Source organism: Osmia lignaria, chromosome 9, assembly GCF_051020975.1.
Source record: "Osmia lignaria lignaria isolate PbOS001 chromosome 9, iyOsmLign1, whole genome shotgun sequence".
Lineage (NCBI taxonomy): Eukaryota > Metazoa > Arthropoda > Insecta > Hymenoptera > Megachilidae > Osmia > Osmia lignaria.
This window is the reverse complement of record NC_135040.1, coordinates 14,206,102-14,216,890: the sequence shown is the minus strand read 5'-3', so window position 1 is coordinate 14,216,890 and position 10,789 is coordinate 14,206,102. Positions and strand designations below refer to the sequence as shown.

General features: G+C 29.9%; 4 protein-coding genes across 10 annotated transcripts; 2 read left to right on the top strand and 2 right to left on the bottom strand.

Moving 5' to 3' along the window:
* The first annotated feature begins 10 nt into the window (after window positions 1-10).
* Window positions 11-2,524, top strand: LOC117605302 (uncharacterized). 4 transcript variants are annotated; one of them, XM_034326494.2, is made up of 5 exons: window positions 11-149; window positions 1,026-1,126; window positions 1,296-1,337; window positions 1,410-1,754; window positions 1,830-2,524. In XM_034326494.2, exons 2-5 carry the CDS (start codon window positions 1,108-1,110, stop codon window positions 2,375-2,377), a joined length of 954 nt encoding a protein of 317 aa, XP_034182385.2. In that variant the 5' UTR covers window positions 11-149; window positions 1,026-1,107; the 3' UTR covers window positions 2,378-2,524. The 4 variants fall into 4 exon arrangements, with proteins under 4 accessions (XP_034182385.2, XP_034182358.2, XP_034182395.2 ...); XM_034326504.2 differs by lacking the exon at window positions 11-149 and adding an exon at window positions 366-498; XM_034326467.2 differs by having other exon boundaries at window positions 101-149; window positions 1,026-1,337; window positions 1,408-1,754.
* A 127-nt stretch (window positions 2,525-2,651) lies between these two features.
* Window positions 2,652-4,548, bottom strand: LOC117605318 (putative inositol monophosphatase 3). The gene is made up of 5 exons (XM_034326514.2): window positions 3,870-4,548; window positions 3,523-3,771; window positions 3,290-3,450; window positions 3,114-3,231; window positions 2,652-3,036 (listed from the first exon to the last, which is right to left on the bottom strand). The coding sequence occupies exons 1-5, from the start codon at window positions 4,108-4,110 to the stop codon at window positions 2,795-2,797; spliced, it is 1,011 nt and encodes a 336-aa protein (XP_034182405.1). The 5' UTR covers window positions 4,111-4,548; the 3' UTR covers window positions 2,652-2,794.
* Window positions 3,668-10,750, top strand: LOC117605241 (N-acetylneuraminate (7)9-O-acetyltransferase). Of its 3 annotated transcripts, none has more exons than XM_034326348.2 (12): window positions 3,668-3,806; window positions 7,479-7,622; window positions 7,692-7,788; window positions 7,856-8,114; window positions 8,194-8,451; window positions 8,524-8,759; window positions 8,822-9,043; window positions 9,124-9,445; window positions 9,519-9,758; window positions 9,834-10,124; window positions 10,189-10,407; window positions 10,486-10,750. In XM_034326348.2, exons 2-12 carry the CDS (start codon window positions 7,508-7,510, stop codon window positions 10,609-10,611), a joined length of 2,385 nt encoding a protein of 794 aa, XP_034182239.2. In that variant the 5' UTR covers window positions 3,668-3,806; window positions 7,479-7,507; the 3' UTR covers window positions 10,612-10,750. The 3 variants fall into 3 exon arrangements, with proteins under 3 accessions (XP_034182239.2, XP_034182249.2, XP_034182232.2); XM_034326358.2 differs by lacking the exon at window positions 3,668-3,806 and adding an exon at window positions 6,862-7,001; XM_034326341.2 differs by lacking the exon at window positions 3,668-3,806 and adding an exon at window positions 7,056-7,398.
* LOC117605430 (ubiquitin-conjugating enzyme E2 W) lies at window positions 4,853-6,728 on the bottom strand. Of its 2 annotated transcripts, XR_004581699.2 has the most exons (5): window positions 6,622-6,728; window positions 5,733-6,083; window positions 5,594-5,669; window positions 5,353-5,448; window positions 4,853-5,155 (listed from the first exon to the last, which is right to left on the bottom strand). XR_004581699.2 is itself a non-coding variant. In XM_034326779.2 (4 exons), the coding sequence occupies exons 1-4, from the start codon at window positions 6,664-6,666 to the stop codon at window positions 5,435-5,437; spliced, it is 486 nt and encodes a 161-aa protein (XP_034182670.1). In that variant the 5' UTR covers window positions 6,667-6,728; the 3' UTR covers window positions 5,304-5,434. The 2 variants fall into 2 exon arrangements, 1 of the variants encoding a protein (XP_034182670.1); XM_034326779.2 differs by lacking the exon at window positions 4,853-5,155 and having other exon boundaries at window positions 5,304-5,448.
* Window positions 10,751-10,789: the final 39 nt, after the last annotated feature.

Below are 10,789 nucleotides of genomic sequence, written 5' to 3'. Positions count from 1 at the left end.
AAAACAATGATAGGATTGTTCAGTTTCCAACAGACAACAGTGAATATAATCTTTTTACAACAGTGACTTCATACAATTCTGATAATGAAATTTCACCTACCACTTTCCTTCTATATATAGTATGATAGACTGATTATCTTTCTTGCACTGTAAGTAATATTAGATAACACACATTGTTTTCTCTGGGTAAATGTTTTGATAATTGTGGAAAAATTAATTTATACTAAGTTACTTATGCATCGTGTTTTACGTAGTCAATATTATGCATGTTACAATATAAGTTATAGAGTACGAATCAATACGTTATGCTTGCTCGAAATAAAAATTAAAACGTATAAATTGTCAGTGTTAAGATTAAAAGCATGCTCTTTAAATGACTCAGAATTGTCATTTATTGCTGCAACTGAATATAGGCAGTGTCTACACATCCAAGAAAACTGAAAATATCTTTATTCTCGAGAGAATATAATTTTGGGATTCTCAGACACCCTAGGCGAGGTAAAGTCTGCATGAGCAGAGTTGGCATGATAGTCGTGCCCGTTTTGCAAAAAGACGCAATTGTGATTCCCTTTGATTCTATTTTCTTAGAAATCAGTCAAAATCAGCGCAAACCTGCAAATTATCAAAATAATTGTTTGACAAGTTTGCATCGACTAATCTGTATTTTAAAAAGACCGCCATAAATTTATTAAATTCGATCCTAGCGCCATCTGTACGAAAAACGGCTGAAACTACTCAACGCTTTACCGACAGGATATCGGGGGAGGCACTAGCGCCATCTATCCGAAAGTAGCGGAAACTATTCTGCAAGTAGTTTCAGCCGTTTTCGTACAGATGGCGCTGGGATCGAATTTAATAAATGTATGGCGGTCTTTTTAAAATACAGGTTAGTCGATACAAACTTGTCAAACAATTATTTTGATAATTTGCCGGTTTGCGCTGACGTAGGATAGAGCAAATGGCACATATAATTGCATTTATTATTTTATACGTATAAGTAAATAATCTTGTTTCAAAAATTTCAGATTGTTTGAAATTAAAGATTTAAATTTGCTGAACTGATGTGAACACTCTCTAAGAAATCGTTCAGTTGCACGTGCGACTAACATGAGACCAGAATATATAGGTTAGAATAAGATAATTAGAATTTGTAGATTTTAATTAAGTTTTTTGTCTATTTGACTGTAATTACATTAGATTATTGTAAACAAAATGGTGGTATTCACTTGTAATAATTGTGGTGAAACGTTACAAAAACCAAAGGTAGCAAAGCATTACGAATTTCATTGCCGTAGGACACCCTTCGTATCATGTGTTGATTGTTTTAAAGATTTTCGGTAAGTATTAATAAAAGTAACTGGGAAGTAATATATTCACGTACTAAAATATATCATTAATTACTGTAAGAGGTGAGGAATACGTAGCACACACGAAATGTGTAACTGAAGCTGAACGATATGGAGGAAAGGACTATGTTCCAAAACCTGGAGCAAACAAAGGTGAACGAAAACAACAAGAATGGATTAATCTAGTAAATAATATGTTAAATAGCGAAGCAGATTTTACAAGCGCCGAACGAAACTTTTTAAACGTTTTGGCAAAGTATGATAACATTCCCCGAAAGAAGGCTAAATTTTTGAACTTTGTAAAAAATATTATGGGAAATAGAACAAATGCAGCAATAATTGATAGTGCGTGGGATAAAATGCAAACAGCTTATCAGAATGATATGCAAAAAACAACAAAACAAAATGGTAAATGTAATTTATTATTTTATTCCTGTTTACAATGGCTGCTTTTAAAATACTTTATATTGGATATTTAAATAGGTAAGGTCACTGAGAAAGTAGATGACAAGAAAGATCAGGATATACACCAGGAGAATAATGTCATTGAAAATCAAAACAATGAAAATATTTGCAAAGAAAATCAAGCTAATGGTCAATCAAATCAGAGTAATGGATTACATGATAATGACAATACTGCTACTAGTATTAAGAAGAAAAAATCAAAGAAAAGAAAAGTATCTGAAACAATGCAAGAACAAACAGAAGAGCCAATATCTAAGAAGAAAGCAAAAAATAATCTTACAGAAGAAACAGAGGAAAATAAAAATGGATTACTTTCTGAACCACCAGTTACTCAGTGTAATAAGGGAATTGAAAATTCAACCTTCAACTGGAAGAATACTATTTTAGATATAGTAAAAAGTAAAGAAGAAATTTCCTTAAGAAAATTACAGAAGAAGGTGATTTCACAATACATGAAATTTTGTTCAGATGCAGTAACACAAGAAAAGGCATCTAGCAAGTTTAATAAAAAACTAAAGAAAGTGTCAGAAGTAGTAATTTCTGATGAAAAAGTAAGACTAGCATAATAGTATTAGTAAATATAATTACTATTATCATAAAGTAATGATTACATTTAAGTACAAGTTTTAGAAACTAAATTTATTGTTTTCTTTTTCAACGAGATGAATCATAAAAATTGTTTACAATATCACAGAATTTACCTAAGATTAATAATTTATCACTGAATAAATATGAAATACAAAACACCTCAGCAGTTATATAAGGTTTAAACTTGATTTACAAAACATTTTCCCTAGTAAATTTGTATTAAGGATAAAATTTTTTATAAGATTTGTGAATAAATGTTTTAAAACTATTTGCTTTAAGGAATTGTGTTTTGGTACCCATTCTTTAAAGGAAGGATTTTTTGGTATTTTAATAGGAAGAATAACTTGAAACACATAAATGAAAGTTAATACTTTAACTTGAAATTGGTTGTCATATTAAATATTCGAAAATTTATCCAAGTACCAAGCATGGTTATTCATAGTAGCTAAAAGACCCCATGTAAGTATTTTGGAATCATTGGGACCAAAACTGATCGATTGTTGGTCAAATAATTGTGTAATTGTACCACCAAGAGCAGTGAGAATTGCAGTGCCTGCACAAATATCCCACTTCTTTATTGCTGTCATGTGAACATATGCAGTTGCATTTTTACTCACAACTTCTAAAAATTTGTAACCTAAATACACATAATAAATTCATTAATTTATAATAATGCACATTGACTTTTGAAAAATATTAAATCGGCAATGTTACCTGCACCAGCTGCAGAAACAATTTGAACATCTTTACCAAATGCAATTTTGGTAACATTATGAACTTGACCAGCATGTGACTGAGATACAATTAATATTGGTGGTCTATTCTCTTCTCCCTATTTTTAAAAACGCTATTTAATAGATCAAATCAAATGATTTCTTTATATTTATTACCTTTGGAAGTACTTGCAGATTTTTTGAAATTCCATGATTAGTCCATGTCCAAAACAAACTAGAATTTTGCTTTGCTTCAAATGGTTTGTATATAACACCTATTACAGGTTTGCCTTTGACAGCAACACAAACCATAGTTGTAACATATTGCAACAAATTTTCTAAAAAGAGGAAAGATTAACAAACAGTACATGAAAATACAGAAGAATAATAACTTTGCTTAATAAATGCACCTGTAAACTCTTTTGTTGCATCAAGGGGATCGATCCAAACTGTGATATCATTTGAATTTACAATCTCATCCTTAATATTATAATCTCTTAAGCTATTAACCGAGTCTTTCATATTTGAAACTGTTACTTTATCACAATCTTTTGATGCTTCCTCTGATATTACTGTTATATCAGGAAAAGCTTCCAACAAAGAGTGATACATTGCACAATGAGATCTATAATCTGCTTCTGTTACTGGATCATTTATACCTGTTAAATTAAAAAAGGAGAGCATAGAATTATTTGTAAGTATGCATACTGTATGATTGTTTATTCATCATTGTTGCAATTATCATAAACTGAATTACCTTCTTTTGTTTTTCCTTTGCTTTGTATTTCAAATTTCACTTGATCATGAACTGCTATAACTTCAGAAGCACCAAGTTCAGCTGCCTTTATAGCAGCAGCAAGAAGTAATTTTAAAGAAACATTTTTCTCATGGTCACTCGAATATGTGGTTCGATTTGTATATAAATATAATACACTTAATAATAATACGATTCCGCAGAAAATTGTTCTTCTCATACGTACGCTCATTCTGATATGCATAGCAAAACACCTTCCAGAATTATTTTTAAGTATATTTATCACTTTGATTTATTTTACAAACTAAGGTATTTTAATTCATACGTGGCCATTTTTAATGTATTTAAATTTTCCAATATTGAATCTTCGCGCTCTATACACGAAATTGATATTGAATATGAATTATATGTTTCTTTTAATTTTACACAGCTTAATAATTTATTACATGATTTGTACATAAAGACAGGCTTCATGTAGTTATTCCTTAAATAGTTTTAATTTTAATTTTTGTTAAAATCATGCAACACATTAATATATTTCAAGCAAAGCTTTCAGATAGATTGCTCTATTTGTATTAGGTTAGGTACCACGAGTCGAATGCGTATAAAAATTGACTTACTTCCATTGATATAATAATTGAATTAATTAACGTAAAAATAAATTTATAGCGATCATATTTAATTAAATAATTTACTTCGAATTGTATTTTACATTTAAATATAAATTACAACAAAATTATGTTACCTCAATGTTTTTTTTACAAAGTTAAATTCTCATTTCTAAGAATGCAAAAAGCAATATAACAATCATTTTTATTACAGTTCTATACAAGAACAAATTTTATTGATCGGTAATATTACATGTCAATAATTGCAATAACATTGTGTATAACTTTATCTCAAAAACCAGTTAAACAACATTGTTATTGCAATTAAGATAATTATACAGAATTAGATCAAAGCATTATAGTATACCTAAATTATACATATTTATGTTTATATTTAATTCGGATTATAAAATATAATATTCATTGCAAAGAACTGCTTACCTTTTGCTAAAATTAATATAATGAAAGGAGAATATTAAGTAAATGAGATAACAAGTGAGACAACATTGTAGATTTTTAAAGGTATGCTATTAATAGTGATTACTGAAATATATTAATTTGATACCATTGTACAGTGCACTTTCTACACAAATAATAAAACACTTTCATTGCACATTAATATAATATGTGCACTTCTTTTTCCATTGTTTTCTCATTTTGTAATTTCTTTCTTCTGTTCAACTGTGGGATAACATGTACTATTTTTAGTAACCTCGTAATAATTTATAACTGGATTATTTGATTCACACATTTTACATCACTTCTTTATTGCAATAATAAGTAATAGCCTTTGCTTTTTCTCTAACTTATGCACCTAATATTTTAAATACGTGATGAAGTTATTTTAGCAATTTCATCTATGAAATTTTAATAATTACTTTAAAACACAAAAAATGTCATTCCACTTGGTCCAGCAATAACTGCACATTGACAAGTTGTTAACGATTTTAGCAGTTGCTGTTACACACTGTCATCTGTTCAAACACAACAGAGAATGCTACATAATTTGCTTTTCAAAAGAATATTTATTAAATAATTTAAGAATATCATTTCTTATAAAAGAAACATATAACAATAAGTATTTAATTGTATTAGCCATACATATAATGCTCTACTTACCATGATACCACCACTTTGTTTTTTTGGGATTTTTATTACATGTTCTCACATAAAATAAATTGTCAGGTGGCCTCTTCTGAAAAATAATAGTTTTTTAAATACTTAATTAGTATTAAGAAGACAAAACCATCTTTCTAACCTTTTCTTTACAACTGCTTAACATTGATACAATACTTAAACAAACACTTTGCACGCTTAAAGCTGGAGACCAATCATCAGTTAGAATGGATAAGCATATATGACCATTGCTATACACATGAGGATGCACTGGTATATTTCCACCTATGAAAGTTACTTCTGGCGAATCAAATGGATATTTAGAACTAAATTTGAATTGCAGTTGAAATCGTTCCCCTTCATACAAAGTGCCTTTTGCACCTTCCATGTGAACAATCCATTGTGTTAAATTTTGACCAGCAAGATCTTCATCTACATGTACGCCTGGTGGTGGTTCACGTATTAAAGACATTAATTCTTTCTGTAATCTCCGCTGAAACAATGTTCCAAAACTTTTATTGTTTGATACAGTTTTTATATTGTTTTATTTAAGGTAGAATTTCGCAGGATTATGTAAATGGTATTTATTCAATCTGTTATTTATACAAACACATTACTATTATTAAAATATGATTTAATATTATATTTTCTTTTACAACAATAATATCAATAATTAAAAATAAAAACTGTATATAAATGTACAAATTAGGGGTAAGTTTTCGTAACGTGAAATGTAATCGATGAGACTTCGCTTGGATCGTTGCCATCAATTCAAACATTACAAAAATATCACGAAAATAGCCAAAATTTTCGTATAGTTAAAAGGAAACGCGTCTTATTTGACGCAAAACGTCATCCAAATTTTGACGAATGACACGCAAAGCAATTCTTATTTCGAGGAGTAGACAACATTTTTCTAATGTTATGAAACCCGCTAAACATTAAACGCTTTGATCAAATATTATATGACATTAAAATACAATGATACAGGGAAATAGGTGTACATTACAGAAACTTCAATATTAACTTACCTTCGACGGAGACATTGCCGCCATTGTCGTTATATCGCTTTCCATTGAAAAACATAACCGCTGTTCATTGCAACTTACATGGATTACTTGCTCTGTTCATTCTTCACCTCAAGGACGTAAAATTATTTTAACGATAGTGTTTTGCATTTTCTCCAAATTTTGATTAGTTCGATTTTATACAAAAGAAAAGAGTAGCGTACACTTACAAGGCGTTATTGTAGAGAAAACTTTGTGTAAATCAGTCAAACTTGACAGCCATGCTTAGATATACTGGGGCAAATATACAATAGACGATTGTTACTATTTTATAATACATATATACACCTTATTTCTACATATTACAGCTATAATTTTAATAAATTGAAAGCTATAAATGATACGTAAGAGCGCAATTAATTCGTAATTCTCAGTAACTAAAACTTTTTCAACTTGTTTCTATTGCAATTTTGAGAACATTACTTACTGGTTATTACTTTTTAAATAACCAATTGAAAAATCGATCACATTGCAGTTACACATTTCGTTTATCCGGTGCAACCCTTAAAAAATGACTAAGAATAGTGGAATTATAAGTTGTGTCTGAAATTACTATACACGTGAAATAAATACAGCATTTATAATAAATATTTTCAACAACTAACATTTTGTAATACGCTAATGAACTTCATACATTGATTACACCCTATAATGTGGTATTTTTGAAAAATCAGTTAAATGATTTTATGCAGTACATATATATATTTAAAAAAATATATATGAAAAGATAAAGTTGAATAAGTATTACTATGTTATTATGGTTATCAATTAAATATTATCACAAACAAAATCTTTCCATTAAAGGGTGCATTTCTTTTCAGTGCCAATGTAACTAAAAGATAAATTATTCATGACTTCAGCAGAACATTTTATTAGTTTAATTACTGTGGCAAGTGCTAAAAAATTAGCTACTGGACTTGTCCTTTGCTTCATTCTATACCATGGATTGATGCATCTTATTTATGGTAACAAACATATTGTTTAACTTTCTTAAATAAAAATATTCATTGTTTAATTAATCATTATTTCTTCAGGTAGTGATTCTTGTAAATGGTTATTAACCGAAGGAAGATACAAAGGAGACAAAGAATGGCAACCCTATGGATGTATGATGCACTATTATACACAAACGTAAGAATTTCAATGTTATAATAAACAGTGTTATATATAAATTATTTCCTATTACTATTATTTACAGAGACAGCCGGAGATGCTTGAGATATCTAGCTTTCATGGGCCACCGTAATCATTTTGTATTTACTGGAGATGCCAGAATCAGGCAGTTGTATAAATCTTTCATATCTCAATTTATAGTTGATGGAAAAACATCTGATTTAACAGAATTACTAGATAATTCTGATTTACATTTTAATGATGCCCAGCTCAGGTTAAATGTACAATTTTTGTGGAGACCTCAATTGGATAATGCCATGATAGAGGATCTAAGAAGCTGGATGGTAACTCATACTTTGAACATACTTTGGATATTCATAGTTAAAAATTCCATGTGGATATTAATGATTATGTTCTTTTTAGAAAAATGATGCACCTAGCTTGATTATTGCAGGCTGTGCAGCAATGACAATTCTTGCAAACAACAATAGCGATGCTCAACTATATTCTGAATATACAATGGGATTAGTGAGACTTGTACAGCCAGTAGACTTTTTGTCTAAAAAGAATACAAAGTATTTGTGGATGCTGCAGGATCCTGTGTTAAAAGAAAGGCTTCCAACTCAATTATCAGGCATAGATAATAGACAGATCAATTTATGTAATAAAGCAGCAGTAAAAGTAAGAGTTCATTCATATATACTTCAATGATCATTCCAAGAGATAATGGATTTATATATTTATCATACACAGATATTGTCTCACAGTGAGGCTCATATATGGGAAAGCAGTAAACTTGTTGGTACAGGTGTCTTAGAACAAAGTCCAGATGGATACTTGGCTAGTCCTCTATCTTTGAGGCACAAAGTTCAATTATTATTGAACACTTATTGCAATGATCATATGAATTTTGATGATGGTAGTTGTTGTAGTTATCCAGAACCAGCAACAACGTTGCAGTTACTAAGTTTATCCGCACTTGCTCTGTGGTAATTGTTCATATATTACCGTATTACATTTTAAACATATAGTAAATAATAGTTCATTACAGTATAGTGATCGGTGGTGGAATATGGATATATCGAAAATTTTGTTACTATCGAACTGAAATATCTTACTTACGTGTTACCACTGCCGAAGTGGAAAATACAGAAGAAGCAAATACTTCCGAAATTACACAGATTGAACAGCCCGAAGCACAAGACTTTTATACTTTAATAACATCATTGGCCCTTTTATCTATCATTCTGGCTTACTTTTATCTGTGCGATAGGTACCTTAAAATATTTTCTACTATTTAATATATTATTAATCGTTATATGTATATATCTACAATTTTTATATTGTATTCAGAACAAATTTCTTCATGAAGGAAAATAAATACTATAGCGAATTTAGTTTCTGGTTACCACTTGGATATATATTGGCTCTTGGATTATTTTTTACCGAAGATAGAGAAAGGGGACCAAGGGCTTTAAATCGGGAACAAACGGACGAGTGGAGAGGGTTAATGCAGGCTGTTGTATTAATCTATCATGTTACCGGAGCCAAGAATGTTTTGCCTATTTATATGTACTTAAGGTTAATTAACTCCGCTTATTTATTCCTTTCCGGATATGGACATTTTTGTTACTTCTGGCAAACGGGTGATGTTTCCTTAGTAAGATTTGCTAGAGTAAGTATTTAGAAAAATACCAAAATACCATGCACTCTGTTGTACTAATATATGTATTCATTTTATTTTTCAGGTGATGTTTAGGTTAAATTTTTTAACAGTATCCCTGTGTCTTTGTATGAATAGACCGTATCAATTTTATCATTTTGTTCCATTGGTCTCATTCTGGTTTTTAGTCATCTACTTCTTAGCATGGATACCTCCAAGAATATATTCTGGTAGTTTGAATGAATATGGACCAAGAGCTTTACTCTACCTTGCTTTAAAACTTCTAGGTCTTATATGGATGATAACGATATTATACATGTCAGAGGTATGTATAAATCATCTAATATGTATAGAATTTTTTAATTGTAACAAAAATAAGCAATAGGTAGTCCTATAATAGGTTTTCTTTGAAAAAGTATTCGTAACAAGACCCTGGAAAGCATTATTCGTTACAACCGATGATGATATACGTGAATGGTGGTCACGATGGAGAGTAGACAGATACAGCGTTGCTTGGGGCGTAACTTTTGGAGCAGGCCTTGTAGCTTTACAAAGGATAGATCACATTCCTGGAACTGCATTATCTTCTGTATTGGCATTAATTTCTTTGACCGCTTACACTACTTTTACCATATTGTGTCACTCGGTATCTGAGTGTGAAGAAATTCACTCATACGTCGCTTTTATACCGGTAATAATCTATAATTTATCATTTATTTTCTTTTTTTATAATTAAACTTAGTTTTTTATTACAGATTATAGGATACATAGCGCTAAGAAATGCATCATTAGCATTGCGCGGTAAACATTCAGCACTCTTAGCTGGTTTAGGTCGAATCAGTTTAGAAACTCTAGTCGCACAGGGTCATATTTGGTTGGCAGCAGATTCTCATGGTGTACTAGTATTACTGCCTAGATTTCCAGTATTGAATCTATTAGTCACGTCATTCATTTTTATATGTGCAAGCCATGAAGTAAGTGTCCGAATGTTTCAGTTTTTTAACTTAACAAATTGTTAATTCTATATAATAATGTTTTACTTATTTTGGTAGATACATAGATTAACCCGGGTATTAGCACCATATGCAGTACCAAATGATTGGAGATTAGTGGCTCGTAATTTGTTATTATTTATTGCAGTCCTTGTACCTATTGGTATTCATGATGGAATGTTTTAAAGTACATATTCTTATATGATAAGATGGACATTTTTTTCTATAAAAGTGTAAATATTATGTGTAACAAATACACAAAGGCTTGTAACATTTTTCACAAGTTTTGTGAAACTATTCTTTCTTCTATCAGTCATTTTTACAGTGAGGAAAATAAATAAATAATTTGAAAGAAAAGATTTAC

Excerpts from the sequence above, each read along its gene's own strand:
- LOC117605241 (XM_034326348.2), top strand. The coding sequence starts at position 7,508 with ATGACTTCAGCAGAACATTTTATTAGTTTAATTACTGTGGCAAGTGCT. Across the intron at positions 7,789-7,855 it reads ATGCACTATTATACACAAAC|AGACAGCCGGAGATGCTTGA; the intron begins GTAAGAATTTCA and ends TATTATTTACAG. Across the intron at positions 9,446-9,518 it reads CCTTAGTAAGATTTGCTAGA|GTGATGTTTAGGTTAAATTT; the intron begins GTAAGTATTTAG and ends TTTATTTTTCAG.
- LOC117605318 (XM_034326514.2), bottom strand. The coding sequence starts at position 4,110 with ATGCATATCAGAATGAGCGTACGTATGAGAAGAACAATTTTCTGCGGA. Across the intron at positions 3,232-3,289 it reads ATCTGCAAGTACTTCCAAAG|GGAGAAGAGAATAGACCACC; the intron begins GTAATAAATATA and ends TTTTAAAAATAG. Across the intron at positions 3,037-3,113 it reads TGTTTCTGCAGCTGGTGCAG|GTTACAAATTTTTAGAAGTT; the intron begins GTAACATTGCCG and ends ATGTGTATTTAG.
- LOC117605430 (XM_034326779.2), bottom strand. The coding sequence starts at position 6,666 with ATGGAAAGCGATATAACGACAATGGCGGCAATGTCTCCGTCGAAG. Across the intron at positions 6,084-6,621 it reads CGGCAATGTCTCCGTCGAAG|CGGAGATTACAGAAAGAATT; the intron begins GTAAGTTAATAT and ends ACATTGTTTCAG. Across the intron at positions 5,670-5,732 it reads TAAGCAGTTGTAAAGAAAAG|AAGAGGCCACCTGACAATTT; the intron begins GTTAGAAAGATG and ends ATTATTTTTCAG.
- LOC117605302 (XM_034326467.2), top strand. The coding sequence starts at position 1,213 with ATGGTGGTATTCACTTGTAATAATTGTGGTGAAACGTTACAAAAACCA. Across the intron at positions 1,338-1,407 it reads GATTGTTTTAAAGATTTTCG|AGGTGAGGAATACGTAGCAC; the intron begins GTAAGTATTAAT and ends AATTACTGTAAG. Across the intron at positions 1,755-1,829 it reads AAAAACAACAAAACAAAATG|GTAAGGTCACTGAGAAAGTA; the intron begins GTAAATGTAATT and ends ATATTTAAATAG.